We start from the raw sequence: 20,091 nt of genomic DNA, 5'->3' as shown, positions 1-20,091 counted from the left end.
ATCTTATAACGATCCCATGATTCCAAAGAGTTTGTTAGGGACCAACAGAAAAGCAGTTTCTCTAAAGCTGACAGTGTTTGGTGAGAAGATTGTTTAGCAGCTAGACTATTTATTCTATTACTTTTTTTCACCAAACTTATTGTCCTACAAGTAGTTTACTGTATAAACAAGGATTTTTTTAATTCAAAAGTAAAACAGATATAATTATGTATAGTTTTAATTATAAATACTGATAACAGGACCAAGATGAGGCTGTTATGTTTTTCACTCTGGTAAAAATATTTTCTGTGATTTGTTTCAACTTAGTTTGAGCTTGTTTAAAAGCAGTTAATTAATAACTGTTTGTGTATGTTATGTATGAATAACATGTATTTCACAACAGTTTGATGTTAAAAAACCATCTGAGGCTGTTTTTTATTTCATAAATCAGTTCATTTCATTCATGTTTGCCTGTTTTTATCACTATTAACTTCAGATTTCATGCTGGCTGTGTGGTCCATTAAAAGGTTCAGCACATTTTAGTAATCAAGGCTAAAATGCAGTTATAGAAATACTTTATCAGACATGAGGTGTTTGTTTTCAGTCTCTGCAGAGAAAAGTTTCCTCAGGTTTCTTTCTGAGAGTTTGGGCTCAGAATCACTGACTGTGTTTCATAAAGAGGAGGCCTGATGCTGCGGGTCGATTAGAACCAGCGCCTCAGTCCAACTTAAATCAGTTTTCATCAGTTATGACCTTTTGACTTCTTCTTCTTCTTCTTCTTTGGAGGAAGCACCTCCTCACCGTCAGCTTCCACCATTGATGCGTCAAACTTTTTCTCTCTTTTCTTTCTCTGCTTCTCTGTTCTGGGATCTGATTGGATGGATTCTGCACCATCGGCCTCCTCTGTTTCTGCAGGTTCAGCATCATGCCGAGCACGTTTCTTCTTCTTCTTCCTCCTTATATGACAGTCAGAGTTTTGCTCTCCAGTTTCTGGATTTCCTCCATCTTCAATCTGCTCCTCATCGTTCTTCCTCTTTTTAGGCCAAAGCTCCTCGCTGCTTTCAACGAGGATCACATCTTCATCTGCTGCCTCACTTCCTTCCTCAGTCTTAACCTTCTTCTTCTTCTTTTTCTTCTTCTTTGGTTGAAAATCTGTTTCAGGGCTTTCAGAGACTTCATCACCGTTTAGTTGAGCACGGCTCTCTGTGGAGTTCTTCGCTTTCTTCTTCTTCCTGCCCGCCGTCTCAGTCGTCTCCTCGGTTGGACGCGTCGCGGCGGAACAACTTCCTGTTTGCTGGGTCTTCCCATACTTGGCCAAGAACTCTGCTTCCTGCTGCTCCAGTCTGGCCAGCTTGGCGCTCATGGTCAGACCGTGCCGAGCCCCTCTAAAATAAAAAAAAAACCCACCGGTAGTTATGAGGAAACATTAAATCCTTTGGAGCTTAATGTCGGATTTGATCCACTTTTTTAGTTTTCAGCTTACTTGTGAGCGGTCCGTCCTCCACAGACCTTCATCAGATCAGCGTCAGAAAGTCTAAGAAACAAGAAAAAGGTCAGATTTTAATCTGAGAAACTGAAACAGGAATGAATATTACATCATACATAGATATGCACTATAAATGAGCATCGGTACCAGCCGACGTTTATCACTTTTTAATATGTTTGCTTGGGCCAATCTGTAAATCTGGGCCAATAACAAAGTTTAATCTCATCTTGGTTCCCTTTGCATTTCTGGAGGGGAGGAGGCTGGTGAAGTGGTATGTGTTTAGGATAGAGAAATATGTTTAATAAAATTTGGTTTTAACAGTATTATTGTAACAATATTAAAATTCAATATCGACATCGGCCCAAACCTTCACATTGTTGCATCCTTCTATTTTTTTCGATGACTATAGGGATATCACTGCCTCCCTAATCATATTATTTATTAATCTTTCCTCAGGAGCATCTATTATTCTGCATAAAGTGTCTCCAGACTGAGAAGCTCAGAGTGATCAACAAAAACTGAATCAGCGGGTTTATCCCGCCGCTTGCAGGCCTCCAGAGCACACATGCAACTAAAAATCTGCAGACTACATAGTGCTGAACGGTATAGAAAAAAAGCATATCGATAAAATAGAAATCATATTGATCGATATTGATAATTCTAATTCAAAACATATTTTAAGTGCAGCCCTGGCCATTTTATGCTGATGCTTAGGGACCTGTTTTAGACAAAGAACAACTAACACTGAATTCAAACTCAACCCTTTATTCAACCAACCTTTACCAAAACTGCATGTTTAAAAAAGAAAAAAGAACTCTCTGAACTCTTTCAAGGGGGCGGGGCTTGGTTCCTGGGTCTGCGTTGTGAGTGGTTGGCAGGATGTAATGACTGTTATATAAACCTACATGATAGAATGCAAAAGGAAGGAAAACTGTTATTCTATTGATCGCATTACGACGATGTGATGGCTTCGCTTGGTGCAATAAGAATTTACAGAGCTTAAGTGTTAAAACAGTTTAAATTGCAGAGGATGAAGACTTTACTTGGTGGTGCTGGACAGATCCAGTTTCTGCTCCTCTTCCTCATCAGAACTGCTGCTGTCTCCTGAAGCTGCTGACTTTGGCTCTGGCTCCTCCTGACCGGACAGCAGCGTGGCCGACTGAAACACAGACCAGTTAATATCATCAATAACCAACAGGAGTAACTCCTCCCCCGACCTGCAGAGCCCAACTGGGTCCAGACAGAACCTTTACCTTCACGAAGCAGCCGTACAGTTTGGACTTCTCCTGTAGGGATTTCCGGGGCTTCTTGTTTGAGATCCTTCTGTCCTCTTCCTCCTCTGCTGTCTTTTTAAGCTTAATTCCATTCTGATTCACAGAAAATAAGAGAATTAGTCGCTCCTCTACTAAGATGTAAGAACTCAAAGTTATCTACTTTCCAGTGACACCAGACTCAGCTTTCTAAGACTTGTGATTAATGAGATATGAACCAAAACTGGGACCAAACACAAACCTGACGAAGCTTTGGAAATAAATTAAATATAACCTTCTCATGTTTGAAGCTTCAGAACTCTTGTCAGTTTTAGTCCAATCAGAATGAAAGACCCATGGTTCTTTAAAGGAGAACTTCTGCTCTCCAATGACACCAGAGTCGGCAGTCTATCACTTATAATTTGGTAGATTTATAACCAAAATTCTGCAAAATGTTTGATAGGAGAAATCTCCTTTATGGGGAAATTCAGGTGTCCCAGCAGCAAAGTGAAAGGCAGATGGATGCAGAGACACAAGAGTGAAAAATATAAAAGACAGAAAATGAGAAGAAGAGATTAAGGGCAAATAAGAATAAATGCTGTACATTTATTAGGTGTTAAAACTTAAAGAAGTGTGCTGCTGAGCAGGATGATTTCATGAAACGTGTAAAAACATTAAAACACAAAAACATCAACAGACCATTTAGAAAAATAAAACCACTGTAGGAAACAAAAACAGCAGGAATGTTGGAGCAGTGATGGTCCTAAAGTTTAACAGCTGCTGGGAGGAAGGATCTGTGATGACGCTACTTAGTGCATAAACTATCAGACCTGAAGGTCTCCAGGGAGGCATCCCAGGACAGAGCTGGGATAATCGCTTCTTCACTCAGAAATTCATCAGCCTTTTAGCAGCAGAAGCTAAAGTCGACTTGTGCACCAGAACTAAAGCACAGATGGAAATATTAAGTTTATTGCCTGAGTTGCTATCAGTCTGGGCTCACCTGATCCGTCTCCACCTGCAGAGTGGAGGAGGCTTTATTAAAGACGTGATCCCACCAGTGGAAGGTGAACTGCTCCCCTTCTCTGTGGCCGATCTGAAGGAGAAGCAGAAACAAAGAGCTAGCTGCAGTTCTTTCTGAGGCGACCCAGACGCTGCAGGACGCCGGCGGCCACTCACCCCTCCTTTGTCACATTTCACCTTGACCTTGATGGCCTCCGAGATGCCGTTTTCAGATCGCCCGAGTCCTTTACCTGCAGAGGGGGCGGAGCAAAGGTAAGAGGCTGAGCACCTGCAGCCGATGCTGAGAGAAAAGGTGACAAGAGTCTCACCTTGTTCCCAGCCGTGACGCAGGAGCTGCTGCTCTGCAAACTTCAGGCCTCGGCTTTTGTCCAGCACAGTTTCAGCCATCAGACCGGAAACGACCAGCAGGACAAAACGTGAAGTTCAACTGGACAAAAGAACGCATCAAACTAATTAAACACATTCAGAGTTAAAACAGGAGCTGTTTTTTTCTCTTTAGTGACAGAAAAAAAAAAAGATTTTTATGTACCACTTTATTCTGAAGAAGTGTTTTTCTTTCCAGCAAAGAGACTTTTGGAGGACCGAAACTGACAGAATTTAAATTAAAAGGCCCAATAAATGCATTTAAGCGACTTTTGTTTCCCCCGGAATATTCGTACCTTGTTTTTTACCATACCATAAGACTTTACTACAACCTTTAAAGAGTAACTACAAAAGAAAGCTTCACTGCTATAAAATTAAATCTAAAGACTTCTGCATCAGGTTCAGTCCTCCAGAAGATCTTCACAAATTAATAAAAAAAACGTTAGAGGTAGTTTTTAATCCAGTTAAACAATTAGTTTTAGAGGGAAAATATCAACACAATAGTGTCCTAAAACAGAAACGATCTGATAATCTAAACATTGTTAGAGGCTTTAAATAGAACCGTAGCTGTTTTTATTTAGCAGAACTTCAGATCGCGCCATTAATGCCGGAAGAACTAAGCGATCAAACAGTTTTCATGTCGTTAATAAAGCAGGAAATATGTTTAACGGACCTGTTCTTCACGTTTTGTTTTGTTGTGTCGAGTTTTTCCTCGCCGGGTGTCAGCAAAGCAGACCCACGTGGTTCCTGTTAAAACCCGGAAGTATATTTCTTCTTCACCAAACGACGTAGCGCATTACCGCCACCTGCTGGACTTTACTGCGCACCACAACCAGTCCGCCCCCCAAGCAGAAGAAGCAAAAAAGAACAAAATAATTATGTAATACCATGTTTTTTATCTTTTAATGTGATTTTTTATGATTCAAATGAAAACAACACATTTACTTGAGGGAAAATTATAAAAAAAAAAAAAAATCCGTAATCGGGAGATTTATTAAAAGACAAATTTCCTACCAAAACAAGACAACAAATCGCACAAAGAAACCATGTCCAGGCTGGTTCTTTTCTTATGGAACTGAGTTCAACTTTCAGTTTTAGCAGAAATATTCAGGTGTCTAATAAAGTATGAATAAAACATGGTTTAATTTCAAAGCATCACAGTGAGTCTGAGCATAAAAATCACACAAAACAATGATTTTATTGGAGCTCTGAAATGGCACAGCCAGAGTCCAAAATTAAATCTGACAATAACTCTGTGGGTTCATAGAGGGCTGTGGTCAAAGATGTCCTCCCAATCTGATAGGCTGGGATGTCTTTTGTAGATATAGAGGGCAAATACCAGTCCAAAACAGGTTAAAAAAATAAAACAACTGGACTTGTGTTCTGAAGCTGAAGACATTTCAACTCCCATCCAGGAAGCTTTCTAAAGCAAAATGTGTGGAGTCGTGTGGAGTTCCCAGGGTTATAAACCTGCAGGCCTCCTTAGAGCTTTGATTCCCCTGTAGATTCACCTGGAACTGGTCGCCCCAACAATGGAGAGTTGTTAAGCTCCTCGTTAGCCTGGCTCCCGGGGAAAATCTTGCTGTCACATGCATGGAGATGTGAACTGGGGTGAAACTTGGCAGAAATCAAACTTCTCACTGTGTTGTAAGTCTCCGGGTCTCCAGGACCCAGCATCACAGTCCCTCTGCTGGTGAAGAGGAATAAAAGAACTAGTTTTACTATTAATGAACTTGTAGCAAGAAATGTTGTACTTAACTTATATTGAGGGGCAGAATAACCCTGGACATGTCATTAGTCCATTACAAGGCAAATTTACTCTTTTTTATCAAAAAGATTTACAGTAGAATATTATGTCTAGAGTAAAGTCTGACATTCTTTATGCCCTTCTAAAGTCTTCAAAATATCACCAGGAACATGAAAAAAGCCAACAGCTGTAAAAAGCGTTTGATTGCTGTAATACTACTAAAGCTGTCCCTGTTAGTAATAATAATAAAAAGGTTTAAATAATATTGATAATGTAATTTCTGTTCAAATGTAAATTAAAAATGGATTATTATTTTTAAAATGAAGCCCCTTGTACTTCGTCGTTGTGTCCTTGGAGAGACACTGGTGTCATTTTCTATCAGAAACAAACCTCTCTGTTAAATAAAAAATGTTTTAAATGTAAATCTGTGCCAGTGGGGTCTATATTATTGCATTTAACTGTTTGTTGTTCTCATTTTACTAATGCAGGCTTCAGATTCAATAGAGATTTTACTTAACTGACAGTTTGCAAGTCCTTCATCACATTTTTTAACCACTTTACCCTCATGATGATAAATATGCCTCCTTCCTCATAATGTTATGAAGACATTCCTCTCAGCTGGTGCTCCTCTGTATTCAGGTAAACATTCAAACCCATAAACCAATTTATCAATCTATTTAATTATTTATGGACAGAAATACAGGGACTGATTGATTGATTGATTGATTGATTGATTGATTGATTGATTGATTGATACAAGTAAAATGATGTAAACTGAGAAAGCTGCCAGAACTGTCAGCAGGGGGCAGCATTTCCCACACCCAAAATAAACGACAGCTAACAAAAACTATGACAGATCAAGTGTCGCTTCTGCAAATTAAAACGTCTTATTAATGACCACAGAATCAAAATATGCAAAACAAGGATTTTTTATTTTTTTCACATCTGAAAAGAAAATGATTTCATTGGCTGTGTTCTCTGTCTCTGATTCACCATCTACTTCATTTTGATTTTTCTGAGTAAAAATTCCCACAATAATAAACTGTTCACTGTCTCTTAAGGCAACCTTTGGTTGATCTTAATTAAAACTTTTGAAACAGATTTTCCCCCCCAACTGTTTCCTAAATAGCTGAAAAACCACCAAAGCTCAGCGAGCAGAAACCAATCATCACCACTGCCGAGAAGTTCCCAGAATTGGGAAATCTAATTACTCTGAATGTAGGAAATGAAGACAGTTACACCCAGAATTGCTGCGTGTTGGCAGAAAGCTGCTGAAGCCTGTTAACCCTCCGCGGTTCCCTCAGACTGGAAGTGCCGGTCCGGGCCTCTCTGGATGTTTGACAGGAAACCATCCTGTTTCCTCCTGACCTGCTCTCCCTGCAGTGGGGGTGTTTTCTCCTGCAGACCTCCATCCACGGGCTATTTGTCTGTGTCAGCACCCAGCGGGGGGGAAACCCCACGTCCTGCTCTCACTGGTCATCGAAGCTGGCCTAAAGTTTGGCGAGTAGACGCCATTACGCGGCCGTCAGTATCATCCGTCACGGAGTCTGGCTGCAGAAGATAAAACGCTTCACATCATGTGTTTGTTGCATTCGACTCTTCAGTGATGACCCAAAGCTGTCACAGCAGAAAGGAAAATACATTTTACCATTGGAGAGGATTAGATCCACAGCATGGGGGTTCAGACGTTTAACCGAGGCACTGGTTCTGGTAGCCCAGTGGGAAATATGTCCAGATAGAGACATTTTCCTGTCCAAAAAATGCAAAGTTAGAAATCAAGACTCCGTGGGATTAAACACTAGACAGCAAGAGAATAAACCTTAGTGTCATCATCTCAGACTGGATAAAGTCTGTCAGCAAGTCAGCTTAACACCACCTTAGAAATATTAACATAATAAAAGTTTTATGATCAAAACAGAAAGAGGAAAATGGAGCTTTATTCTCAGTCGGTCAGGTTACTGGTCCCAGTAAAAATCAATCATGTAGCTGCAGATCATCCCAGGAAGCTGCTCCTGGGAAATTAATCTGAACCTTTGAAATTACTAAATCAGTTCCCAGTTTTTGAAAGGACTGAATTTAAAATCTTACTGACAATCTATAAAGCATTGAATGGGTTTGGATTAAAACCATTTCAGAGTTGCTGGAGTGAACCATGTGGACCCTTCAGGTAAGAGACCGGCTCCTCCTCCTGTGTTCCCGGGACCAGAACTAGTCCCAGTTCTGGAATAAACTGCCTGAAAACCTGAGATGGGCTTTTCTTTTAGGACCGAAATCATCACTGTTTACTGCAGCTCCACCATAAGACCAAATATTTTGAATTTATATCATGTCTTAGCTTTTAATTTATCTTTTTTTTTGTAATTTTTACTTTTTTTTTTTACATTAATGTGTCTCATGTTTGACTGTTGCCGCCGTAAAACACTTTGAACTCCTCTGTGGCGACTGCAGGAGCCTTGCCTTATATCAAGAAGTCAGATTTAAAGCAGTAATTAGTTGGTTTTGTCTCAGAGAAGATCCAGAAAAGGTTTCCTTAAGTTTCATAAGTAAAGAAAATAAGACTTTTCCAGCTTTTTTATAATTAACTCTACTTTTATCTATATAAACATGGGTTCCAGAAAATTAGCAAAATGTTCAATTAATCTGAATCATTATCACAGATCAAATATCCGTCTCGAGCATTACCAAACCATCTTTCATGCAATGAGAATAATTAGCAAATGCTGTGTGAACTAGAGAAACAGTAAAAAGAAGTTAGGAGAGAAGAAAGGGAACAAACCTAAACATGTAGAAATGTAATTTTCAGCTCAGGTTTCCTGATGAATTCAGGCCTTTAAAATAGGGCTGGGTATTTAAATCAAGTAAATTCCTATTCTCATGATTTAGAATTGATTATTTTCGATCCAATCTCAAACTGGACTGCTGGTATTTATCTGTTACCTGAATTACATGAGTGTGTAATTATGCAACATATTCATACCAGTATTATATCAACATTCAACAGCAAATGAATAAAGTAATCGTAGTAAATGGTGGCTGTGAGGACCAAAAATGAAGACCCGAAGAGATCCAGGGTAGAAAACAGAGACACCAGAGAAATCTACAGCTTTTATCTGGACACTAACCTGGTGCATTATTAAAAATATGACGTTATAAATTCTCCTCCCAGAGTGGACCGTGAGAGCCGGGAAACACACGTTTAAGTTCACTGTGGGAAATACACTTTTAATAAATCAATCTTTGGTCATATGAATCCATCTTTAGGGATTAATATGAGAATCATTCAGAATTGGAGGATCAATTAGTTTAACACAGCTCTACTTTAAATCAATCCCTAATCCTCAACTATTACATACTCAAGCTGTCCAGTATCTCTGTGAGTCCATCTAACTCATGCAAGAACAAATCTTTACAAAGGAAAACAGGCTGAGGCCAGATGAGCAGAGAGGCTTTAGCTCGTTTACAACCAGAGAAATTAACTCTCACTAACCAAGTCTGTGCGCCAGGAACCTCTAAGACCCCAAAACGCTTTAAACTGATCATTTCTGCATGGATTAAACAGACTCTATTCCCTGGATGTCTAACACAGAGGAAGATTTCTGGTTTCAGTCTTTTCAGCATCCAGCAAGAATTTCAGAAAAGTCCAGCAGAGACTTTAGAGCCGGAGATGATGCCTTCAAAGCCGCGTCTTTTCCCAGGACATCTTTGCGTTTTCTGCAGGAGAACGGAAAATTCCACAGGCATGGCCGAGGAAGAAGAGGGTACGGCTGATGGACCGGCCCGCCTCCGGTTCTGATCCGGTCTCAGTAGAGACTAAAATTATAGGGTGACTCTGCCGGCTGGACACCTTGAGATGTGTTTGCAGGGAGAACGAGACGCTTTTCACTGAAGGGAGGAGAGAAAACTTCATGTGTTTTATAAAAGTATACAAACTTCTTTTTATCCCGTTACAGTTACAAACATCCTTTTAATGGGATTTCCTGCGATAGACCAGCAGCGCCTTTCTGAGGTGGAAGGAAAACAATATGTTTTTCTTAAAATCATTTACACATAAAAATCTGAAAAGTGTGGCGTGCCTTTATATGCAGCTACGCTTTAAAGCATCTTCCCCTGCAGGTACAGCTGCACGTCTTTTGGGGTATTTTTCTACCAATTCTGCTCATGGAGATGAACACTGGGCTCGGTTCTGGACTGAGACCCGTTCTAACACGTGAATATGATCTGATCTAAATCTGATCTGATCCTTCTGGGTTTAGATGTGTCCCTGTTCCAGCAAACCCGATTCTAATGACTGGACAAGCTCTTTAGATTCCACCCGGTGCTGCAGAAACCTGGTAGTTGTCCTTTTATGTTAGACGGTGGCTCCTGAGACCAACATTGATCAACATTGATCTAAACCGTTCCGCTGAAGAACTGGATCTATGTTTAAAATGAGTGTATCTTGATCTAAGCTGGTAAATAAGATGATCTGCCAATGGAATAATATTGTTGCACTTAAATTAGGAACAACTCATCTCCATCATCTTATTTTTCGTGCAGTATGTCTAGTTATCTTATTTTAGGGGTCAAAATACTTCTCATTGGCAGATAATATTATTTACCTGCTCAAATCTAGGACAAAAACACACATTTTAAGAACATTTTCCTTTTCCTTTGGTTCTGTCAGATAAAATCCTCATTAAATGTCAACGAGTGTGATATTCATATCTGAAAGGACTACTAGGAGTACAGGAGCTGTTGGCTAACATGTTCCAAGTGTTATGAAATAGCCTTTTTTCATGCTCAAATCTAGAACATTTTATTTATTTTTAGATCAGCTTTTACTGCCACCACGTTTCCCTCTGAGGATTGTGTTTTCAGTGTTTTCAGTGTTTTCAGTAGTGTTACTTTCTTTTGGCATTTTACCTGCAGACAAAAAGTTGGTCTAATTGGATCAAAGCAGCTTCTTCTACATGTTTATTGTGTCCCACAATAATCCATAATCGACTCTTTATGGCTTTATTTACGCGGCACCTTTATTCTACTCTTCCGTAAAGGCAGTTGGTCTGTTAACAGACTCACCTGAGCTGTGGATCCCTGCAGCTCCTCCAGAGTTACAACAGGCCTCTTTCGTCATGTGGGTCAAAATCGTCAAGTCAAAAACTGCTCCAGGGCCAAAAAAATATAAAATGACCAAAAACCTGTGAACTGTGAAATACATTTTTTAATTTTTTGCTCCACAAAATATAAGTATGTAATGAAATAAATTAGTCTGATTTTCTGTAGGAAAGGGACATGTAAATCATTTTAGATCCAAAACTTATAGGTTATTAAAATATTGTCATCCAGTTTGCAAATTATATTGCCTTCAATTGAAATAAAAATAAGAAGAAAAGAGTGTGTCTGTTCTCAGCAAGAAGAAAAAAACATTTGGTTCTTTTTTTGAACCACTTATTTTATTTAACCAATTGTGATAAATGGACTAAAGCAGATTTTGGTGAAAGTTAAAGTCACTGGACAGAGGTAATCCTATTTACTATGAAGTAAAAAAAAAAGTAAAAAGTGTGGTCATTAAAAGACAAATACTTTGAGTTGTGCATAGTATTTTAAATTGTATGAAGATCCTAACTTGTCTGTAATAAGTCTGCACTTAAGTACTTTTTACAAATGCATGTAGAAAAACTCACATATAGACTACATCAAAAACCTGTTGCAAATTCCTTCCAGAAAAGCTAACTTAAAACTCAAAAAAAAAAAAAAATAACTTGTTTGTAATGAGTTTGTACTTATCAAAAGTAAAAAGTCTCTATCTGCATCAACCAGCAGTGCTGGCAGGCCAAATCATTCTTGACTTAAAAACAATGATGAAAACTATGTTCTTTAAACCACAAGGTCCAATTCAGCACCACTTTGTTGGGGTGTGCAGCATTAAAACGTTGTCGTTTTTATTGGACAAAATATGAAAACGTTCCAGGGATCTAAAATAGGTGCCACAAATATTTACAGTTTAAATGAAACATTTCTTTTTATCCCCGCTTTCCTTATCGTTTCCGTTTGGGCGGCTCAGGTAGTGACGGACCGTAAAGATGGAACGGTCTGCAGCCAGGTGGAGATTAATAAAGTTTATTTAAATCAAACATCAACACAGCAGCAGCAGGAGGAAACATGGAGCCATAAATCCAGAGCTCTGTTCAACTAAAATGTGACAAGAACATAAACTCAGGACCACACAGCCAGGAAGAAGCTGCGGGTGTGTGAGGAGGAGGAGGAGGAGGAGGAAGAGGAAGAGGAGGGATGTCCCACCAGGAGGAACCAGGTGTGTGAGGTGGGCAGGTGAGCATTTTAAACAAAAGCCGAATAAAATGCAATATAATTGTTTTTTTTTGTTTGTTTTTTGTTGCTTTTTTACAATATAATATAATTTATTTGCATGTAATACAACAAAAACTGAATATTTTTCTTTGAATTAACCAGATACAGCCACAGTTTTCCCTTATTTTTAGATAAATTGCTGTTTTTCACCTGCAGGCTCAGAGAACAGCTCGTCTGTTTTTCCAGGTATCGTCCCGGCGGAGCACTTTTTCCCTTAAATTTCCAAAACACACTCTCACACTCAGCCTGGGGGCCCCTCAAGATAAAACCCAGAGTCCTCCTCCCTCACAGACCTCCCAGACCTCCTCTTCGCCCGCACCTCCTCCTCCTCCTCCTCCTCCTCCTCCTGTCAGGAATATTTTGCCCCTCTCTCTCTGGCTCCACTTCAGGACCCTCCCCCGTGTTGGATGCTCGGTTCTGTTTCTTTTTGGACGTTTCTCAGTGTTTACACGGACCCGCAGCTTCTTGAAGAGCCAGCTTGGCAGTTTTTCTCCCCCGCTTCGTTCTTCAGGAGTCGGTTATGAACTGAAGGCTCTCCCAGCCGGGCAGCTGTTGGCCGATAGGTGAGTGAAAGCTCTGCTTGTTGCTGCTTTGCTGAGCAGGAAAGTGATGTGAAATTAAAAAAAAAAGAACTGCTTCCCAGACCGGGAATATGGACCTGATCAGAACCGTGATGCGCTGCAGTAGTTTTTATTTCTCTAGTTAAAGAGCAGCAGGGATATCTGGTGGATGCAGATGTAATTGACCTTAAAAAACAACAAAAAACTGACAGGTTAAAGTTAATCTGTGCTTTAGTTTTCGTTGTAATTTACAGCAGCGTTGCCAGACTCTCCTGAGCGGTTTTATGGTCTTCATGAATTATCCTGTAGGCAGCTGCAGTTTGATATAATGGACTTGAAGTGCCCCTTAAACAGAAAAATCAGCTTCAAAGATCTTTGGTTTCTCAGATTAAACCCAGAAAAAGGCCCCATTAAAGGTCCGGCAGTGATAAAAGTCTTCCAGCTGTGATCTGACTCCAGCTGATGCTGTCAGAGGGGCTTAAATCTGTTTAAGTGCTCGTTTGAAGGCTCGGCTCGTACCGTGGCAGGATTCTTTGCTTTTCTTTGGGATTGCTTTTAAATATTTGACTCTATGCAGCCTTCTGGGCTTCCTTAGTTGGATAACGTTTTACCAGTGAGCTTTGAAAGATCAGCTTGTGTTATAATTAGTTTTAAATTAGACTGATTGGTTTTGGGTGTGATTTTTTTATTTGATCTTACTGGATATGTATCGGAGCCAGAGCCCTCTCAATGATTTATTGGGCCCTGAGAAGGTGGGGAGGGGGGCACCACTGCACCTTAATTATCTCCTAAATTATCAAAATCTTGACTGTTTGCTTGTGCTGTATTCAACACTCCAGAATCTGATCATAGCACAGATTTTATTAATTTTTAATATCTCCTTTTTTTTGTCATCGCAGTAAATCCCTCAAACTTTGTGATCGGTTTTAAAGTCTGCATCACCCAAATCTACTGGCTGCACAATTACTGATCCGCTGTAAACTTTTACCACTTTTGGTCCCCCTGAATCATATTTTATTTAAGTTTGGGCAGTATGGGAGCTGACTGTCTCATTCTCTCTGAACCCTAAATTCAGTTAATTTTTAAATTAAGTAGATCGGGTCCAGCCAAAGAGTGTAAGCAAACCACGGCACTGCCTACGGCCCTCCAGGCCAGCATGTGGGACCCCAGACATCAAGAGGTCCAAATCTGTGGGTGTGTTTATGGAGAAATTAGCCTACTTTTAAATTAGCATTGAAGGATAATGAACAGAAAACTGGTGAAAATGTTATAAGATTGAGTTTAAAAGAACTATCAAATATACATGATGTAATCCCTATGATTTCTGCTGCTCTGCCTGTTCTGGAGTCACATTTCTTCCATAACATAACATAACATAACATAACATAACATAACATAACATAACATAACATAATGTAACATAATATAACATAATGTAACATATTATAACATAATGTAATTTAACATAACATAAGTCAATAAATGACCATTTTCAGTCTCTGTTTGCAACCACAACCATTAAGACTGACGTGACAGGCAGGATAAATATGTCAGCTGTCTTATTTTGGCAATAGATTTTATTAGACTGCATGTTCCAGCAATCAAAGCCTCACAATCACAAATAATGCTTAAAAAAAGATCAAAGTTACTTGGATAATTCAGGACACCTGTTACATCTGGAAATACAATTTTAATTGTACCCAAAGGAGCATTGCTTCCAGATTACTTCCTTCTGTTACTCTTAGTAAGTTAAGAGTATTCAAAGTTTTTATACTCTTTATAATCCGGCCAGCCAGCTTGATAATGTGTAGCTCTGTGTCTGCTCCCATCCAATGTGCTCAGGAAAAGAAGGGATGTTCAGCAGAAACTGCTGTGCTGATTGGGTGAAGCGACATCTAGAGCCCGCCTACCAAAGGTTGGTTTTAGCCAATCACAATATCAAATGAAAATGTGTGCAGACACAAACATCTTTGCCATGCAACAAAATGCACAAAGTGCTTCTTGTTGAAGAAAGAATCGCGGATTCTGACCAATCAGATGTGGTAGCAGCAGCTACGCGTGCGTCCTCCTGCACTGCCATGTTTAAGATGGTATGTCATACCGGTATGTCCCGCCTTCTGCTATAATACTGCAACGTGATTGGCCGACTAATGCTGGGTCGCTTTCTGAATGATTGAGGCGGTAGTGGGTCAAGATGGAGTCGTGTGAAAACAAACATTAATGTTTTTATTCAGCCAAAAACCAGCATGTTGGAAATTAAAAGGTTGCAGAATCTGTTACAAATAATAAATATAATAAAATTGTATTATTGCATTTATTATTTATTATTTTCCTTCTACTTTAAAACAGTTTGCTACTTTGAATGAATGAATATTTCAGCCAACCCACTCCACCAAAATGTTATATTATGTTGCATTTAACAACATATACCTCAATTTAATACAAACAACACTACATATGTGTGTACATATACACATCCAAACTCTTGTGTCTGCAGCTCACACATGGTCATGGCAACTTTCCTTTGAATTTCCTCCATACACGATTTATTCCTATCTACAGTCATGTTCAATAAATTAGAATATACATTTCTAAGACGTTTGTTTGTCAGATTAAAAGTACCTTTTGAAAAATACAACAACTTTTAAGATGACATTTAAAATACTTTTCATTAACTCTCCATTTCTGCATTCTGTTTTTAAGTCCCTTCTTAAGACTCATCTTTTTTCTTTGGCTTTTGGCACAATCTGACAGATTTCACTTTGTTTTATTGTGTCTGTATACTAATATGTATTTTATATTCGATCCTTTCTATTTTATAATTGCATTGTATTTTATGATTGTGTACAGCACTTTGGTCCTGTCGGTGTATAAAGTGCTTCATAAATAAAGTTAGTATGGTATGGTATGACAAATTTAGCTTTTTTTATTGGTTTGTTGCAATATTCAAAACTTAAATGCCATGTTTTTATTAATAGGAGACGCACATTTTTAAAATAAGTAACAGAAATGGAGGCTTAGTGAGTTGAGTTACTGAAATAAATTAACTTTTCAACAATGTTCTAATTTATTGAACGACTATAAACAAACAGAACTTTGTTCTCCATTAAAACCCCTTAAATCCTGTGAGATTCAGTCAGAGCTCCCTGCTGCGCTGAGTCTCACCTGAGCTCCAGAAAACCCAGTAACAGGTTCAGATTACATCGCTGGCGTCCTGCTTCTGCACCAGGATTTCACTGAACTTGTTTCATTGTGTTCTATCATTTCCTGCCTTTCCCTTTTCTCTTTCTCTGCATTGCTTTGAAAAGCCGTCCAGATTCATCCAGCGTGTGACTCATAAACGCTGCCCTCTTCTGCCAAGTCTCCTCCATCGATTAATTGCAGAGGAAGTGGCTGGGAGTTGGTCTGCTGCTTCCTCCTCCTCCTCCTCCTCCTCTGCCCCCCCCCACCCTTTGATTTTCATCAAGCCGCTCCGATTGGGTCCAGGTTCTGGAGCGAGTGAAACGTGGCGGGTCTGTGACGGTGACTCAACTTGTCATGAGCCGTCAGAGAAGTTAAGCAGACGAAGGCCGAGTAACGCCTCCTGTAACGTCTACAGATCTTTGGTCCGTTCCGGCCAACCAGGTCCTCGTTTGGACTCAGTTAACGGATTAATCTGAGATGCTTTGCTACAGAATTTCAGAAAAAAATGGATGTAAACGGACAAGTTAAGCACCAAATTAAAGCCAAAGCACTGAGAACAGTTGTTTGTAGTTACGCGTCGACATGCTGACACATTTACGGTCAGATTTAGAGCCTCAGAATGATTAACTTCGTACACATTGAAGCGCACTTCTTTGACAAGAGAAAAACTAATTTCTTCTCCACACTGGGGCCATAAAATCACAATGGATCACTTCATGTTTCACTTTGTTGCAGCTCTTTGTCCGGGAATGAACGACTTTTAGACGAGGAGGTCTTTGAGAGCGTAAAGATATCAGCTGGAAGAAGCGCTGTTAGCCGTCAGAGAACATCTGCTGTCTGGACCTCACCTCTCTTCTGGCTCCCTGACACCTCCAGGAAGTTTTGCTTCTTTCTCTTCCAGTTATTCCTAAAAGCAGCCGTACGTTCCATTGTTCTCCAGGATCCAGTTATGGAGCTGAGCTGAGAAAAAGTCTTTGTTTGTCTTCAGCGCGGCCATATGAGATCCTCGTTAGGTGAAATCTGCCCCCTTCAGGGCTGTTTCAGAGATCAGAGACTTTACGGCGTCCATCTTTTTTTTTCTAGACAGCTGGAGATCTGGTTTAGCAGCGTGTGTTTGTCCAGAGGAAGGTTTGGTTTCAGGCGGGGGGATTGGATATGTTTTGGTTGCAGATGAGGCTGGCCAGACACGAAACGGGATGAGGAATAAATTCTAAAAAAGAGCCGTGGCTGGAGTCATTTACATGAACTGGATCCTTCCTGTAAGACCACAGAGGGCAGTCAGAGGGTCTGCAGGCCGTTCTTTCTGAACGCCACAGCTTCTCCTGCCACGCTTCCACCCCACAAGCCAAACATCACAGCCTGAGGCCTTTGTTTGTGTTATCCACCCGGCCGCAGGTACCAGGAGACTGAATCACCTGAAGCCTGGAACCCAAACACGTTCATGGCTCTGGTTAGCACACTGACTCATCCTCACATGTTTTCTGTCTCAGTATTTATTCATATATGCTGCCAGAGACAGAAGGCACCACTCAGTATCCTGGATGGTGGCCGGCCCTCGGCTGTGCCATCATGATCAGGAATCGGCGTCTCCACACCTCTGAACCAGGTGTGTGCATCAGGCCACGCCTACAACCCAACACTCTGCTGAGAACCAACAGCAAATAATTCAGCCTTACAGCTGATAAAAAAAACCATCAGATTAAGTTTCAGCTTAATTCAAAAAATACTTTATCAGTTCCCACAGGGAATGTGAAACTTGCTGTAACCCACACAGGTTTCTCTGAGTTGTTGGAGACGCTGACGGCTGCAGGCAGGAAGGTCCTCCTATAGCGGTCTGTGTCGCAGCGGTTCTGGAGAACCTCTCACTGAAGACACTCTGTATCTACACTGCAAAAAGGGAACCAAAATTAAGTAAATTTTTCTTGAAATTAGTGCATTTTTACTTGATTTGAGCAGGTAAATAAGATTATTTGCCAATGGAATAAGATTTTTGGCCTTAAAGTAGAAACAATTCATCTCCATCATCATTTTTCAAGTGTAGAATATCTAATTATCTTATTTTAGGGGTAGAACTACTAATCCCATTGGCAAATAGTCTTATTTATCTGCTCAAATCAATGAAAAATAGACACATTTCTAGAAAGTTTTACTTACTTTTAGTTCCCTTTTTGCAGTTTATAAGTTCAGTCCGTTTACCATTTATTATTTACTCTGTTGCTGTACGACAGTCTGACAACAGGGTTATCCGTCCTGTTCTTCATTTTATGGCACAATCCTCTGGTTCTAGTGGATTCCTCAGAACACAACCAGCCTTCTTTATCAGCTTCTTTAAGTCCCTGGTTCTGATGCTGCTACCCTAACAGATGATGGCAGAAAAGATCACGCTTTTCACAGCAGACTTATGAAAGATCTACCACGTTTCTGCAGACTCCTAGGCTTCCTAAAGAAGTCCAGTCTGCTCTCTTTTCGGGTAGATGGTTCTGCAGTGACATGTCCAGCCCAATCTGTTGTCCAGATGAACACCAAACTTTTTATGCTCCTCCAGCACCTTCAGTTCTTCTCCCATGATGGAAATAGTGTTTGACATCCTCCTTCACTTGTTTTATTCACAATCAAACAGGCAAGATCAAAATATCGTCTCTGGTATCACAGCACATTGGGAACCTGAAACTCCTGCATATTTTTCTTGGTCTGCAAGCTATCAGAACATCTTGTGATTGCGATTTCAGTCGCTGTGTATGCATATTTTCCTCTTTCCTCGCTTTCTCATCTGTGCCTCCAAGAACTGGCAAACTATTACAATAGCATGAAAAAAGGCTATTTCATAACACTTGGAACATGTTAGCCAACAGTTCCTGCACTCCAAGTTGTCCTTTGAGATATGAATATCACACTCGTTGACGTTTAATGAGGATTTCATCTGAAAGAACCCAAGGAACACTGCAGCAACGGATCTAAAAATAAGTCAAATGTTCTTAAACTGTGTGTTTTTGTCCTAGATGTGAGCAGGTAAATAATATTATCTGCCAATGGAATGAGTAATTTGACCCCTAAAATAAGATAATTAGACTTCTGCACTTGAAATAAGATGATGGAGATGGATTGTTCCTATTTTAAGTGCAACAAATCTTTTTCAATTGGCAGATAATATTATTTACCTGATCAAATCAAGAGCAGATACACTCATTTTAAGAAAATATGACTTATTTTTAGTTCAGTTTTTTCAGTGAAGTAACTCATAATTGTGAAGGTGAAGGAAAAATAATATGACTTTTGACATTATTTAACAAAAGCTCTAAAAACTTTTGTATTCAACCCTTTTTACTCTGCTTAGACAGGATGAATGCAACCAAATTACCTTCAGCGGTGAAATAACAAGCAGATATATTTGACCTTTGTAATTTATTCCTAATCCTGATTTAATCTGCGTTAGAAACAGCTGCTCTGTTCGGAGGTCTTCTATGTTTCATTACTACATACAAATCAAATCAAATACATTTAAATCTGTAGTTGAAATGTGACTGAATTTGGCACCAGGACCTGTCCAGATTGTTACTAGCAGCTGATTTCCTTCTTAGTTGTTCTTCACTCTATAACGCTAACGGCCAACTTTGTTTTTCTTGCTGTACAGCATCAACAGATTCCAATCAGTCGACTGAAATTACTTTTGCTCTACACCCAGATATTTAAACTGAATTAAGGTGTAGAAGTTAATTTATTCCACTGTTAGATGGACCCTCTTTGTATTATCATATGTCGCATATTTATTTGACATATTTATGCTTCACTGATCATTTGGAGTACCGTTATGTCGGGTAAATGTTTTTTCATCTTGTTACAAATGTTGCTGTATGATTGGAGTTCAACTCCTGATGTAATAATTGGATATCTGGTGGTCCAAACTTTACCTTGATTAGCTCTAACCAGTGATTCCTAATCTGTAATCAGATCTGCTCATTAAAAACTAAAAACAGCATCTCCCATGATGCACTTTGTTTGGAAGTTTAGTAAAAATTTAGGTAAAAGTTGGGGAGACGCGGTTTGATGCTTAAATGATCATAACCTTGCATGCAGGCCAGTAACAGCCTGCCTGTAAAAGCAGAACAATTATCTGTAACTGCGCTAAATGTTGATGCATAGGATCAGTTACATGGC

General features: G+C 39.7%; 2 protein-coding genes across 2 annotated transcripts in view; one reads left to right on the top strand and one right to left on the bottom strand.

The window, feature by feature from the left end:
* Nucleotides 1–382: 382 nt before the first annotated feature.
* gpatch4 (G patch domain containing 4) lies at nt 383–4,900 on the bottom strand. Its single transcript, XM_036135482.1, has 8 exons — nt 4,772–4,900; nt 4,044–4,162; nt 3,892–3,965; nt 3,716–3,808; nt 2,719–2,832; nt 2,509–2,624; nt 1,463–1,513; nt 383–1,364 (listed from the first exon to the last, which is right to left on the bottom strand). The coding sequence occupies exons 2-8, from the start codon at nt 4,120–4,122 to the stop codon at nt 722–724; spliced, it is 1,170 nt and encodes a 389-aa protein (XP_035991375.1). The 5' UTR covers nt 4,123–4,162; nt 4,772–4,900; the 3' UTR covers nt 383–721.
* A 7,702-nt stretch (nt 4,901–12,602) lies between these two features.
* The window catches only part of pear1 (platelet endothelial aggregation receptor 1), a 68,663-nt gene continuing 61,174 nt past the window's right edge, over nt 12,603–20,091 (top strand). The window contains exon 1 of the mRNA XM_036135481.1: nt 12,603–12,756. The gene's annotated coding sequence lies outside the window, so the exon portion shown is untranslated. The remainder of the gene's footprint in view (nt 12,757–20,091) is intronic.

Source organism: Fundulus heteroclitus, chromosome 3 (genome assembly GCF_011125445.2).
Source record: "Fundulus heteroclitus isolate FHET01 chromosome 3, MU-UCD_Fhet_4.1, whole genome shotgun sequence".
In the NCBI taxonomy this organism is placed as follows: Eukaryota; Metazoa; Chordata; class Actinopteri; order Cyprinodontiformes; family Fundulidae; genus Fundulus; species Fundulus heteroclitus.
The sequence above is the reverse complement of the archived record's forward strand: the minus strand, read 5'-3'. Positions and strand labels throughout refer to the sequence as shown.

Excerpts from the sequence above, each read along its gene's own strand:
- gpatch4 (XM_036135482.1), bottom strand. The coding sequence starts at position 4,122 with ATGGCTGAAACTGTGCTGGACAAAAGCCGAGGCCTGAAGTTTGCAGAG. Across the intron at positions 1,514-2,508 it reads GATCTGTCCAGCACCACCAA|ACTTTCTGACGCTGATCTGA; the intron begins GTAAAGTCTTCA and ends CTTGTTTCTTAG. Across the intron at positions 1,365-1,462 it reads GGAGGACGGACCGCTCACAA|AGGGGCTCGGCACGGTCTGA; the intron begins GTAAGCTGAAAA and ends TTTTTATTTTAG.